The following is a 14,866-nucleotide window of genomic DNA, read 5'->3' as shown; positions in this document are numbered from 1 at the left end:
AAAAAAAAAGAAAGAAAAAAGAAAAAGAAAGGAAAAAGAAAAAAGAAGATAAAACAAATAATCCTTTATTCTCGTTTGAGAACAATCGTGTCTCGTCTTCATTGACAATAATTATCACGTAGAGAGATAGAGAAAAAAGATAGAGATAGATAGAGATAGAGAGAGAGAGAGAGAGAAATAATCCGTGAGGATTTCGAGCGAAAATTATAATTAGTAGCGAAGTGAAAAAAAAAACGGAGGAACAAAAAATAGTAATAATAATAATAATTAAAAAAAAAAAAAAAGAAAAAAAAGAAAAAAAAACGGGAGAAAGAACGAGGACGATTTGCGGATGGCGAATCGACATGCTAGATTACTCGAAACTCCGTTGCATATAAACAATTCTTATTTTTCGTGCTTTTCGCAACGAACGACTCGCCGCAAACAGATCCGCGAGCTCGTAAATATATAATTGGAATATATGCCGGTAAGAATAATAACTGTCTATGCGATCCTGCGAAGAGATTATGGCGTTGGCTTTTACGGATCAAATAGAACTTCGTATTTATTGTTCTCTCTTTTCCTTCAATGTTTGTTCGGTATCTCGATTGAATTGTAAGAGAAAACCTGGGCATCTCCGGTACCTACGTCATAAAATATTCAATGTCGAGTTACAGCAAACGTACAACAAACAAACAGACACACACATAGACAGACTCATACAGTCATTCTATTACTTTGAAGTAATATCCTACGTAACATGCGCTCTCCTTCGATTTCCCCTTTTCGTTTTATCGAAATCAATAAATTGTCAATATGAAATATATCGTTTCCTTTGCGCGTTAGCTTTGTAAACCGTAACGAAATTACATAATACGAATGTATCGAGTCATTTTAAATTTCTTCCTATATTATAAATGTCTATATAAAAAAAAAAAAAAAAAAAAAAAAAATCCTTTCCATCTCTGTCTCTCTCATTTTTTTCGGTTGAACGAAAAATGACGAATATCGAAATCGCGTATGCAAATAGATCGACATCGATCTTCAAATCCGTACAAAGTACTTTTGCAGAGATAGATTCGCGCATGTGCTATTCCATACATACATACATACATACATACATACATACATACATACATACATACATACATACATACATACATACATACATACATACATACATACATACATACATACATACATACATACATACATACATACATACATACATACATACATACATACATACATACATACATACATACATACATACATACATACATACATACATACATACATACATACATACATACATACATACATACATACATACATACATACATACATATATATGTATATTATAACGTAGATATAAAGGAAACCGATCGCAGGAAAACGATCGTGTGTGTACGTAGAGATACGTAGAATGGAGGGTTTGGTTACGTGGCACGGACTACAAACTCGCTTTACCTGGCCCGTTGCCTGAATCCTCGCAATCTCGAAGCACGAAGCACCATCCTGCCCAGGTGCTTACAATCTAATCTGATTCGTGCACGCGTTCTCATAGTCAGGTCGTAGACCTGCTGGCACAGTTAAAAGGGACCTTATAGAAACAACGGAATTTTCTTTTCTTCCCTCTGAAGCTCGGCCTAAACACCTTTTTTCTTTTCTTTTCACTCGTTTCTTCTTGTTCTTTTTTTTTTTCTTTTTATCGTCCTCCTCGAAGCTTCTCTCTTTCGCTTTTACTTTTCCTCGTTCATTCATCTTTCTCTCTTTTTCTTGATAAAATCAATTAAAAAAAAAAAAAAAGAAATCTAATAAAGGTTTAATCAGAAAAAGAAGAAAATGACGGCGAAGAGATAGAGAGAGAGAGAGAGAGAGAGAGAGAAAGAGAGAGATTTCGCTTCATAGCGAATCGTACGATCCCTATAAATCGCTTGAAACATGCCTCCATCGAATTATAGATTATTCACTCTGTACAACACCGAATGGCTTCCTTGATGTTGGTAACAGGACGAATTCAAGTCGAAACTCGATATAGGTGTAGCTCTTACAGAAAATGTACGCGATGTCGATGACACTCGAGAAAGGTACATAACTGCTACTACTACACTACTACTCTACTACACTACTCTACTCTATTATCACTACTACACTACTACTACTACTATTACTACTACTAACTCTAAGCTGATGGTGTAGCACGCTTACTGCTTTACGTTTCCATACCTGAAAATGTTGGCAAACTTAATTCTTATAGAAATCCATCCAACTTCTTCGTCGATCGATCGTATCTAACGTATCTCTATTATAGAGATGTAAACCGTATTTATACCGATTTATATATACACACACACAAACACGTTTGTATACTTATTTACATAGATCGTTAAGTTAAAAGAGAAATGTTGGTCCGTTTTAATCGAAAAGAATCAATTCTCTGACTTCTCACGTGTTCGCAGAACGCGCCGAAGGAAATAGAATTTTTGTCTTGGAACATAATATTTCACGAGTAGATAGAAATCGGGATTTAATATATCGGACAACGACGAGGAGCTTCCATGCTGAAACTCCCATTAGAGGGAAACTCACGAAAAGAAAACTCGACGAAGTTTCCAAGTTTAATCGAGATAAATTTTGTTTCACCTCCTTCTCCTCCTCCTCCTCCTTCTGTTATCCTCCTCTTTCCTTTCTTTCATCGAATCTATCTCCTTGCCAAACTCCTCGAACCTTGGCTAACAGCTAACTAACAATATCGCGAACGTCAAGGTCTGTGAAACTGTCCGACAAAAAAAAAATTATATACGTGAAAAAAGAAAGTATTTTTATGTAAAAAAGAGAGAGAGAGAGAGAGAGAGAGAGAGAGAGAGAGAGAGAGAAAGAGAGAAGAAAAAAGACAAAGGAAATAACAAAAACTCAACGAGACTACTTTGATTGACTACCTTGATAGACTACTTTGATAGACTACTCGCAAAGCGACGTTGCTACGAATTTGACGAGGAACTTTCAATCGAAAATGTAGGTCGCTCGATAATTGTACCCGTTCGGCCGATGCTATTTTGACGTTGAATTCATTAACTCGATTTATCTCGGATCTACGGGATACTGCCATTGCTATTTCCGCTTAGGACTATTTCCTCTCGTTTCCCGTTCGCACAACGACGTTCATCTTCTCCTTTCTTCTTCTTCTTTTTCTTCCTTTTTTTCTAACTAACTAACTAACTAACTAACTAACTAATTAACTAACTAACTAACTAACTAACTAAATAACTAGCTAACTAAATAATTAACGTATGCATCCATCTACGTAATCACACGTGAGACACAATTGATCGTTCGAACAAAGGTAAAAAGCTGAAGATCGAAATCGTCCAATTTCGATTAAACGATATTAATGTTATAAAATGTCTCGTTAATATAAAAAAAAAAAGAAGAAAGAGAGAGAGAGAGAAAGAAAAAGAAAAAGAAATCTAACGATCTCTCATACAGTAATAATTCTTACTCTTTTTTTTTTTTTTTTTCTTTTATTGCGCTCGAGACAAACGCGATTGGAGAACGTTCGTAGGATAATCCTAAACAACGAAGAAAAAAAAAAGAAAAAGAAAAAAAGAAAAAAAAAAGAAAAGAAAAAGAATCCCAAGTTGACCACGAATTTTTCTTTCGACTCGTGTCTTCTAAGCTTTCTCACATTTTCTTTGCCGATTCTCTCTTCTTCTACTTCTACTTCTACTTCTACTACATCTTCTACTTCTACTTCTTCTTCTTCTTCTTCTTCTTCTTTTTCTTCTTCTTCTTGGAAATAGCATCCAACGTTGGATGCAAGGATGGGCGATAAAACTTTCGGTTTCCCAAGAGCATTCGGCGATCCTTGTACTTTTCTCTTCGTTCTCTCCGGTAACTGCATTCGAAAATATCCTTGTTTCGCGAGGATACAAGGATTTCGAATTTTCGATTCAGCTAGTCTGAATCTTCTCCTTCGTTTTCCCACATTCGTTTCCTCCCTGATATATTATTCTCGTCGACGGGAAATTCACGCGACGAATTGTGAAGTAGAGAGAGAGAGAGAGAGAGAGAGAGAGAGAGAGAAAAAAGAAAAAAAAAATCGATTGTTTCAATGGAATCTCGTGAACGATTGTAATCTCTCTTTCTTTTTCTCTCTTCTTTTTTTTTTTTTTTTTGGTTTAATATCATCATTGCCTCGAGAAATAAAATTTGCACAATTCTTTTATTTTTATATACTGTCTTTTCGTATAATAAAAAATCACGTTTCCGTCATGTTTTTTCGATGACGATGATTACGTCGATATAAAACGTTTAATAAAATTCATACGTTACCCGCTAATTGTGTACAGGCAGTGAATCGATGCGGTACTCGACGAGCAAGTTCCATTTAAATAAATTGACTATTGTTTGAAATAAAATCGATATGATTGCATTCGCTCGTAAACACGAACGAACGATAAATATTCATTAACGCGTACTCGCGACGCACTTTACGCACACCTGTATACGGAAATAAATGCGGAACATTTATCGCGAATTCCTGTCTCATTGAAAACAACTTAATAAGAAAACTTCTTAAGGTAGCTCGACGGTGTAAGCTTATAGGTTTATAGTCGAGCGTACGGAGCATAAAGCTCGTAAAGAAAACATGGACGATTTTCACTTTAACGAATACGCTTCGACAAAGTTCTATTCCAATAAAAGCGAAATCCTCTAAATCGAGTCTCACCGATTACCACTACTATGCCACTACTAACTACGACTAACCATAGTAATATCGAAGAGGCTAACTTCTTGATAAATAAAATACGTTTTTCTATATTTACAAAGACGTAAATTAACGTGCCGATCGAATAAAAACAAAAATATTTCACAAGGTTATTTTAACAACGACGACGATAATACGACGACGATGTTAATAGTTATAATAATAATAATAATGACAACAACAACAACAACAACAACAACAACAACAACAATAAGAACGAGGACGACGACGACGACGAAGTATTTCACGTTGAATCGTCGTATCGATCGTTTAACAAATCGGTAAATAATCGTAGAAATTTGTTGTCGGGATTTATTATGCTCGCCCTATAAAATTTATGTAGGCGTCCAGTTCGAATTAACGATAATTAATGACGTTCGCAGTCGACGCGTTTATGGAATACACGCTGGGGACAAGAACGAACTGCCTAGCAGCAGCATTGTTCGTTGCCTCGAGGAAAATATATTTATATATTTATATAAAAGAAAGAGAGAGAGAGAGAGAGAAAAGAAAAAGAAAAAACGAAATAGAAAAAAAAAAGAAAGAAAGAAAGAAAGAAAAGGAGTGGAGGAAAAGGTTAGACGAGGGTAGAAAAAAATGAAATATGAAATGTACCCCAGAGACGCATCTATCATCGTCGGTAGCCATTCATCACGCAATACTTCACGAAGAGAGAAACTTACCGATGGTTAATGACAAAAAATTACAGTGTTATCCGTGTATACAAGAGTAATATGTATTTCTTCCTTCCTTCCGCTGACATTTCTTTATCCACGTTGGAGTCGTTCCCGACCTCGGGAGCGAAAGGACAAAACTAATATTGTCTAAAGAATGTTAAAGAAATTACGATCGATCGATCTGATTTTATTTCTCTGGATTATCCTAAAAAGAAGAAAAAAACAAACAAACACAACGAACGGGAAAAAAAAAACACGTTTTTATTTTCGATAAAAATTTCACGCGATCGTGTAAAACATGTCGATCCTCTGTGCGAAACAAAAAAAGAAAAAGAAAGAGAGAGAGAGAGAGAGAGAGAGAGAGAGAGAAAACCAAACAAATCGAAAGAAGAAACGAATGATTCGAATATTTCCAAATTACTTATCAATTCCATTCCCTTCTTAAAGTACATTCTTAAAATTTATCGATGCAAATTGTTGGAGAACACGAAAGTAGAGAAAAAATTTGCGCGTTATATTTGCGGTAATATAGATCGAACGAAACGAAAGTTTCTTCTTTGTCGTTTTTATACGGTTCTTAGACATTAATCGACATAGAACAATTACTGCGGTAGTTCTCGCGAAATCGAAAAAGGGGAGAGAAGCGATAATCGAGAAGAGCTGCCGGAATCGGTTGGCGTTTCACGCGTCGGCGCGTTCAATTTCTCCGTCCGTCATTTCGTTCTACGTAGAAAAGTCGATTTCTCGCATGCAAGCAAGCAAGCAAGCAAGCAAGCTAGCAAGCAAGCAAGCAAGCAAGCAAGCAAGCAAACAAGCAAGCAAGCAAGCAAGCAAGCAACCAACCAACCAACCAATGCTGGCAGTAGGAAAGATTGACGTTGATGTTACAACCCGTTAAAAGGGGAGAGAATGAGACAGAGGAAAAGGGAAAGGGAAAGGGGAAAGTCGATGATGCGAGAAAGGGTGGCGTTGTTGATGGCTCGATAGGTAAACGCAGACATATCGGTTTTCGTCGTTGCTCGTCTAAAACCAACGTAGAAGACGCCGTTGATTTCTAGCACGCATATCTTTCGATACTAATACTCATCAAATTCGACATTAATCAAGTCGGTAATCGAAATAAAAATTCAATTAAGTAACTAACAAGATCGTGGAAAATAGTTGTCTTTTAAATCTTGTTTTAATTCTATCTATCGTATTCGTTATTCTACTTATCTATCTATCTTCTTTACACGGTTTGTTAGATTGTTATTGTTAGTCGTTAAAATGAAAGGAAATTATAAAATATTTAAGATAAGACAGATATGTATGTGTTTGTATGGGTATATATATATATATATATATATATATATATATATATATATCGGATAGTAGCAGTACTAAAGTAGGAAAAGGATACAGGATAAGGTATAGTCGTTCGAGACGCATCATCGATCTTACGGCGTCAAGCCGTGCTCCCAGCAGGCATGAAATATTTATTGAGTTATCCTCGATTATGCTCTCGCACCATTTGGTGACGTACGCGGGAATTGGTGAATAACGTATGTGCTACTGGCGTGATTTATTACATCAGGTATTGGAGAGATAAATCCAAAGGAAAATTTTCCAACCATCGAATATCTCTGCACGGCTGCGAATAAGCTTCAATCGATTCTTTCATAATTAAACGGGTAGAAGAGGAGGAAGGAAGAAGGAAAAAAAAGGAAGAAAAAAAAATTACAGAAGATATCTCAAAGTTCATATTCTCTCTCTCTCTCTCTCTCTCTCTCTCTTTCTCTCGCAAGCATGTGGACTTTATTAATTTTAGCGAGCACGAGAGGAGGGATGATCGAAAGAAAAGAACAAAAGAAGAGAAAGAAAAAGAACAAAAATATAATAAAAAATGAAAAAGTACACATATCTCTTTAATCAAGAGACCAAAAGGGAATCCAAATAACATGCGCCAACCTTTGACCCTCCTTCTCCTCCTTCTCCTTCCTCATCTTTTTCTTTTTTTTTCCCTTCCACTTTGCTTGCTTTCTGAAAAAAAAAAATCGAGTAAAACGAGACTGTGTGAGAAATCGAGCCGAAAGTGTGGCTCGGACGTTCACACGTCCCGCGTCATACAAGCATACTCTACTACACAAACGCGTTCTTTTCATCCTCGTTGCTGTTACAAAACTTGTAACGAATCTCTTGCTAGCAAGGGACCAGCACATTTTCCGCTTTGCTTTTCGACTCGTTTCCTCTCTCTCTCTCTCTTTTTTTTTTTTCAACGTCGAACAAAGCCAACACAAATTATTCGATGGAATTAAATATCGATTATCGAGCCCATACAATTATTTCTATTTATCTTTGATTTATTATCCCGAACGTTGAACGCTAACGCAATCATATCTCGTAGTTAATTCCATACGTCAAATCAAATAAATTCGTTATCTATCCTTTACACCGCACAATTATAAAGGATCTTTCGTCGAGTTTAGGAGGATTTAAACAATGGAATGGAGATAGTCTCGTCCTTGGGTACGACGCTTCCAATTAATTTAATCTATCCCTCTCTCCTAACGAAACTTAATCTCCGACAGAGATTCAGTTTCTATCTCGTTGTATAATTTAAACGTCATGACTTTCTATCGCGGATAATGTCGACGCTCTTAACGTTAGACGGAGACCGCTGAAGAAATTAATTAACATTATTCGACACATCGTAAGATTTAATATATATATATATATATATATATATATATATATATATATATATATATATATATATATATATCGAGTCCTTAAAAAATTCATAAAAAAAAAAGGAAAAAAAAAAAGGGAAAAAAGAAATCATTAGAAAAGTCTCCGATGTAATTTTTCGTGCGCCATTAAACGAAAAAAAGAAAAAAAAAAAAAATTACCTTCCACAAAAAAAATGTTCCACAAAAAAAAAAAAGATAAAAGGAATTCTAATGCATTATTCGAAGGACAACATTAGCAAGTATCGCGCATCTTTAAATTTAGCATTAACATAACCAGATGCCGGAAATATTTTCACTTCCACGAGTACCGGTAATGGCTGCTACTTGACCCAAAGAAAAGTGGACGGTTAAACACGAATTTTAAATCCACAAGGAGGACTAATTTAAACGTCGTCGGTTTCTCTGTCTCTCTCTCTCTCTCTCTCTCTCTCTCTCTCTCTCTCTCTCTCTCTTTTTCTCTCTATCTCTTTCCGTCTTTCTCTATCTCTTTCTTTGCCGCCAGTAAAATAAACGTACTTCAATAATAAATTTTCTAACATTCGACTTTAAAATTCCATTACAATCCAGTGATCCAAAGTGATTAAAAAATATTTCTTTTGAAGTGAAAAAAGAAAAAAGACGAAAAAAAGAATTACTAAGCAGACATTACTAAATCTACGTTGCTTTTTATCTCCTTCTTTACGTCTACCTTTCTCTTTCTCTCTTTCTCTTTTCTTTCTCTTCTTATCCTTCTTCCCTTATTTATTCCACACACGCACACAAACGAGCGGACAGAGCAGCACAAATATTAAATACTTACATTTCTTCTATCGCAGAAATAGAGATAGTTTGAAAATTGTTCGACCGATAGAGATCTGTCTATTTATGCCGTTAGTAACAGTTTGTAGATTGGAAAATTGCATCGTATGGTTTTATCGAAAGTTTAGTCGATTAGATCGAAAGTTAGAAAAAATAAAATAAAACATGTCCAGACAAATAAGAAAATAGAATTTCCATTTAGAGATATATCCCGTTCCATTTGTAGTTCGAAAACGAAAGGAGACAAAAATAGTTGAAAGGCAATCGATTGTTTTGGGGCTAACTTTTGTACACACAAACACAAACACACACACACACTTTGTCTCTTCTTCTCTGTCTCTGTACCTATTTATATATATATATATATATTTCTCTCTCTTTCTCTCTCTCTTTCTCTATTTCTTTCATTCGTCTTCGTTTTCGTCGGAAGAGAAGGTTCGCTGTATCCAACTCGAGAAAAATAATGATAATAATAATAATCGCTATTATTATTACAATAATAATTATTATTGTTATTATCGTGCATAAAGTTCGACGTTCTTTTAGTCGCCTAGAAAAGATGGATGGTCGCTAATCAAAAGAAAATTGTGATCGCTACGCGTGGTGTTTTTTCGTCGATCGAGAAATAAAATAAACGAATTAACAGAGAAATGAGAGAAAATAAGAAGCAAATAAAAAAAAAATCAGAAAAAGAAAACAGATAATACAAATTAATAATTTCCTTTTCTTAGGTCCGTCCATCCAATCCATTTTTCACTTGTTGTTAGCGATGCGATGCTCTCGTCAGTGTTCTTATGATCACCGTTGCCTGGGATTTACTTCTTTTTGTCATATTATACATACATACATACATATGTATATATATATATATATATATGTATACATACGGGAGTACATATATATATATATGTGTATATATTTTTGTGTACTTAATAACAGCCTGTTTCTAATCAATGATAAGCACGCGTTCGAGCGCGAATGTACGTTGAATGTGGTGTAAATATTCGAGTGGCTAGTAAAAAGGAGAACTAGTTTACGTAGATTTAAGTTGGGTCGATCAAATCTGGAGGAATTATTATTTTGAACCCGCTATAATCGAATAGTTTTACTTTTATCAAATTTCATGCTTACAAATATCATTGGTAATTGTTTCTTTTTTTATCTCTAATTTTATTTCATTATGTATATATATATTTCATATATATATATATATTTCACCATATATAGGTGTATATATATATATAGTTTTTTTATATATACATAGTTTTCCATATATATATAAAAGTACATTGTTACTACGTATCTTAAATTTTCTACGTTCCATTATTTCTTTTTTTTTTTTTTTTTTTTTTTTTTATACAAGTTATATTTTTTCTTCTTTCCCCTTAATTATTCTATTAATTATATTCTATTAGCACGAGTAATACGTTTAAATTTCTTTCAATTTTTTCTTGTTTCTTTTTTTTTTTTTTTTTTTTATATAAATACGAACGATAATCGAACATGGTTATAGAGGATTGATCCGATCTTTCGTTTGTTCGATTCGTCGAAAAAGAAAAAGAAATAATAATATTTGAATTTATTTACTGGTCTTTCAATATTATCTCCGGAATTGACCGACCAGGTCGACGATCCTCGACCAAAAGAGGAAAGCGTTTGTTTCAGTGGCTAGTATTTAAGCGCTCGCAACGCCCACGTTGAGCGAAAACGTTGGAATTCTAGTTGGATTTTCCTTCGACGATCGTACGTACGAAAATTATTCGAATTATGGCAGAATATTGAAAGAAATAAAAACAGAAAAAAATGAAAAAAAAAAAAAAAAAAAAACAAACAAAGAAATAATATCGATCCGATACGAAGATACTGAAAATCGTTGGGGAAACAAAATTTAACGAAAATTCCAACGGTTAGATAATTTTTGCTCCGTTTACGCTTTATGGCGGGCATCAAAGTGCATCTCAAGACGTGCACTTCGAAATTGTTTACAGATTATTATTCGTAATAATTACCCTTTAATAACGAACTTGCGAGAGAAGAAAAGAAAAATGAAAAAGAAATAGAAAGAGTGAAAAAAAAAAAAAAAAACAATTAATTCGTTATCGTGCGATCGTATCGTAATTAATCTATATAATCAATACAAGAAAAAAATATGTTTATATATATATATATACATATATCGAAGATATGTCGCTTGAAACTTCGCGGATTCGTTTTTAAGGAGTAAGCTTTTCTATTATCGTGGGCATGGCGTTTGAAAATGAGCAAATCTCTTTGAAATTTATATGTTAAAAATATATAAGTACGGATCAAACCTGATCGATGAATTTTCTCCTTCATTTTGTTTCACGTAGGTCGATTTACGGCACATGGATGAGAAGTCCGGAAGTAACATTGTGGAGGTTGGAGTTGATCTTTCAGAATTCTACATGTCGGTTGAGTGGGATATACTAGAAGTGCCTGCAGTACGGTGAGAGTTAAATTTTATTAAACTACGATACATACATAAATGTATAGACATATACATACATATATATATATATACGTATATACGTACGAATTTGAAATTTGTCCGTTGGCTGCGACGTTGGCTCCAAGGTCCCAATGGTCGTTTGAAAATTTTAGAAGACGACGATCCGTCGAACTACGTTTGTCGGTCTGAATTAACTTCATCTCGCTTGAATTAACAACGAAAATATTCACTTAATATTTTGGAAATAAACACTAGGAAACGTTTTTCTTATTTACACAAGGAAAGAACCAACGGATATATAAGTAAGCAAGTACACACGTAATGGCCGACTATCGTTCGTAATAGCGATTATCGCGAGGAAAAATAAACACGCGCACACGCGCGTCTAGTAAAAAAATCTGTTTATTATAAACACTCCCGATTGGAAAACGAAACGCACGATCGAATTGTAATAAGTTTTCGAAGAAATATTTAACGATGCAACGAGATATCACGGATACATAAGTAATACGTAACGGTTGAACATCGTCGTTGTTTGTCGTAAAGAAAAAATACAAGTGTAGGAAAATCTTAACGAAAACGTGACAACGAAGATCGCTTGGCGAAACGAAACACGATCACGAATTGTAATTACTTTTCGAACGAAATAATCTAATTAAAATATTTTCAAGAAATCGCGCGTATTACGACCAAGCGTCCGCCGAGTTCGAAAACGTTCGGTCGTCTACTTCGTTCGTTTGTTTCCTATAAAGGACGCAACTTCCGGTAAATAATAACGAATGATCCTGATCGGCAATTACCAATAATCAATAAGATCTAGCGGCTTATAGCCAATGAGCGTTGAGTCACGTGACACTGGAAGCTCGTCAGCGCTCGATACGCGAACTAATTATTAATTATAACGTTATAAGTATTTGCCACATTTGCCACTCGATGTCGCCACCAATGCGGTAATCGCTATTGTTCTTGTTTAACTCGGGCTGCGCAAATTATTCTCGAACAAATTGTATTCGTATAAGGTATCAAACGATTCGTTCGTCTATTATTTTTTCTCTTCGGTCGAAATCATCGAATATTTTAATCCTTACGAATTATATTCGTGCGAAGCGAACGGTTCGTGTCTTTCCAATAATCATCGAATATTCAATTTTGGTTAATTTCGGTAAATATTATTGGTTAACCTTAAGATATCTCTTATAGAAAAAGAAAGAAAAGAAAAGAAAAGAAAAAGAGAATGATAATGTAATTCGCAACAACACGTCACAATATTTTTCTTTTTCAGAAACGAGAAATTTTATACGTGCTGCGACGAACCTTATCTCGATATTACATTCAACATAACGATGAGAAGGAAAACTCTTTTCTATACCGTCAACATCATCATACCATGCATGGGGATCTCATTTCTTACTGTTCTGACATTTTATTTGCCAAGTGACAGTGGAGAAAAGGCAAGTATATTGAATTATTTTTTCTATTTTTTTCGACGAAGATCCGCGAGTCAACTAACGAGATATACATACATACATACATACATACATACATACATACATACATACATACATGCATACATACATGCATACATACATACATACATACATACATACATACGTACATACGTACATACGTACATACATACAACACACACACAAACTGCTCTCGGTGGTGTTTATTTTTTGATAGAAAAAAGAATAAATAAAAAAAAGAAAAAAAAAAAAAAGAAAAGGAAAGATAAAAGTTGTTCGAAACGTCGAAGAAACTTAGATGTTGAACACGACGTCGTGAAACCAACTACATATACCGATTTTGAAGTCTTAGTTTAGCGAAGTTTGAGAAATTACTCCCTCTCTCTCTCTCTCTCTCTCGTAACTTCTAAAAGAAAAATCAACTTCTTCCGACCTTAAACCGCAAGCGAGTGTTTCAAATTCGACGAGCTTGACTTTAATCCTGTAGAAGATATGAGATGAATACGTTCGTAATTATTCTCGACGTGATCGCATTCTATTATCGTAAAAATTAATAATAATAATAATAATACTAGTAATAATAATCGATGATGATGACGACGACGATGATGATAAAAATATTATTCATTCTTTCATGGTCGTATATTTTGTAGTGCACTTTTTTATTTCTTTTTTTTTTATTTTATTTTTTTACAGGATAAAACCGTGCTTCAAACGAAGCAAGGAAATTAGCCTACTTCTTTTTCTCTCTTTCTCTCTATCTATCTATCTATCTATCTATCTTTGTCTCTCGAATTCTTAAGTAGATATTTAAGAGAAACTTTTCCAACTGGGGTATCGCTTATGAATAATTTAACTCATCGCGAATGAAAGTTTAAGTTCAAATAACAAATCAAATTCGCATAGTGCCATCTATCTATCTATATATCTATCTATCTGTCTATTTATCTATCTACCTATCTATCTATCTATCTATCTATCTATGAATATCACAATTTACATTTTCTATTTCTTCGTTTCTACCACAAAATATTCATGTAATCCCTCGACTCGGGGATTAACTTTTAACATATAAGAATATGATATATTTCTCACTATACATATATATCTGTGTACGTGCGTGTGCGTGTAAAGATTCTCATGCTTTATGGCAATCAACGAAAGAAGCGTATATTTCGTTATCTTATGTAGAATTTGCTGAGAAACTTTACGTATAACGACATTCGCGAACTCCATTTTCGTCTATTTTTTCTAATTTAATTTTCTTTTCCTTTATTTATTTTTTTTTATATTTTTCCGTAGTTTCTAATAATTAATAAAAATTATAAACGAAAATAGAAATAGATCGAATCGTCGATTCCAAGTTTCTTCGAACTTTCTTTAACGTATTTAAACAGTAACACAGTACAAACAAAATTAGAGAATGGAAAAGGAATAAATGGAACGTATTTATAGCGTATATCGATCGATCGTACAGCGAGACCGTATCGATTTGGATGCTGTGTTGTTTCCAACGACCCATTCGTTCAACGATACCTACGGTAAAACGCATTCGAGAATGTACTTGATCAAACGAAATAGGTTTCTCTCCATAAACACGCTGTTTCTAGACTAGCCTGACATCGCTCGGTCATTTAGGAGAGAGAGAGAGAGAAAATAGTTCGAAACCGTGTACCAATTAATACAATTCGATTTGCTATGAATTTGTTATGGACATGAGGAAGGAAGAGGAGAAAGAAGAAGAAGAAAAAAAAGAGAAAGGAAAATGAAAGAGAAAAAAAGAGAAGACAAAAAAATAGAAAGAAGAAGAAAAAAAAAAGAAATTTGTAGAATATAAAAGGATCTATCAAACTCATTCCTTTGGGGAGAAACGATCCTTAATTGATCTAGAGAGAAAAAACGAGAGATTCCAAGGTAATTAATTCCTTTATCCTCAGGAAGTGGTCGTTAGCTCTCTCTCTCTCTCTCTCTCTCTC

At 34.2% G+C, this 14,866-nt stretch overlaps 1 protein-coding gene across 5 annotated transcripts in view; it reads left to right on the top strand.

The window, feature by feature from the left end:
• LOC122631106 (acetylcholine receptor subunit alpha-like) overlaps positions 1-14,866 on the top strand; it is a 126,954-nt gene that overhangs the window by 81,584 nt on the left and 30,504 nt on the right. For all 5 annotated transcript variants that reach the window (XM_043816381.1, XM_043816379.1, XM_043816382.1 and 2 more), the window contains 2 exons: positions 11,306-11,421; positions 12,707-12,875. In XM_043816381.1, the coding sequence (XP_043672316.1) occupies positions 11,306-11,421; positions 12,707-12,875 (285 nt within the window). The remainder of the gene's footprint in view (positions 1-11,305; positions 11,422-12,706; positions 12,876-14,866) is intronic.

Source organism: Vespula pensylvanica, chromosome 8 (assembly GCF_014466175.1).
Source record: "Vespula pensylvanica isolate Volc-1 chromosome 8, ASM1446617v1, whole genome shotgun sequence".
Classification (NCBI taxonomy): domain Eukaryota; kingdom Metazoa; phylum Arthropoda; class Insecta; order Hymenoptera; family Vespidae; genus Vespula; species Vespula pensylvanica.
Note: the sequence above shows the minus strand (reverse complement) of the source record. Positions and strands in the feature narration are given on the sequence as shown.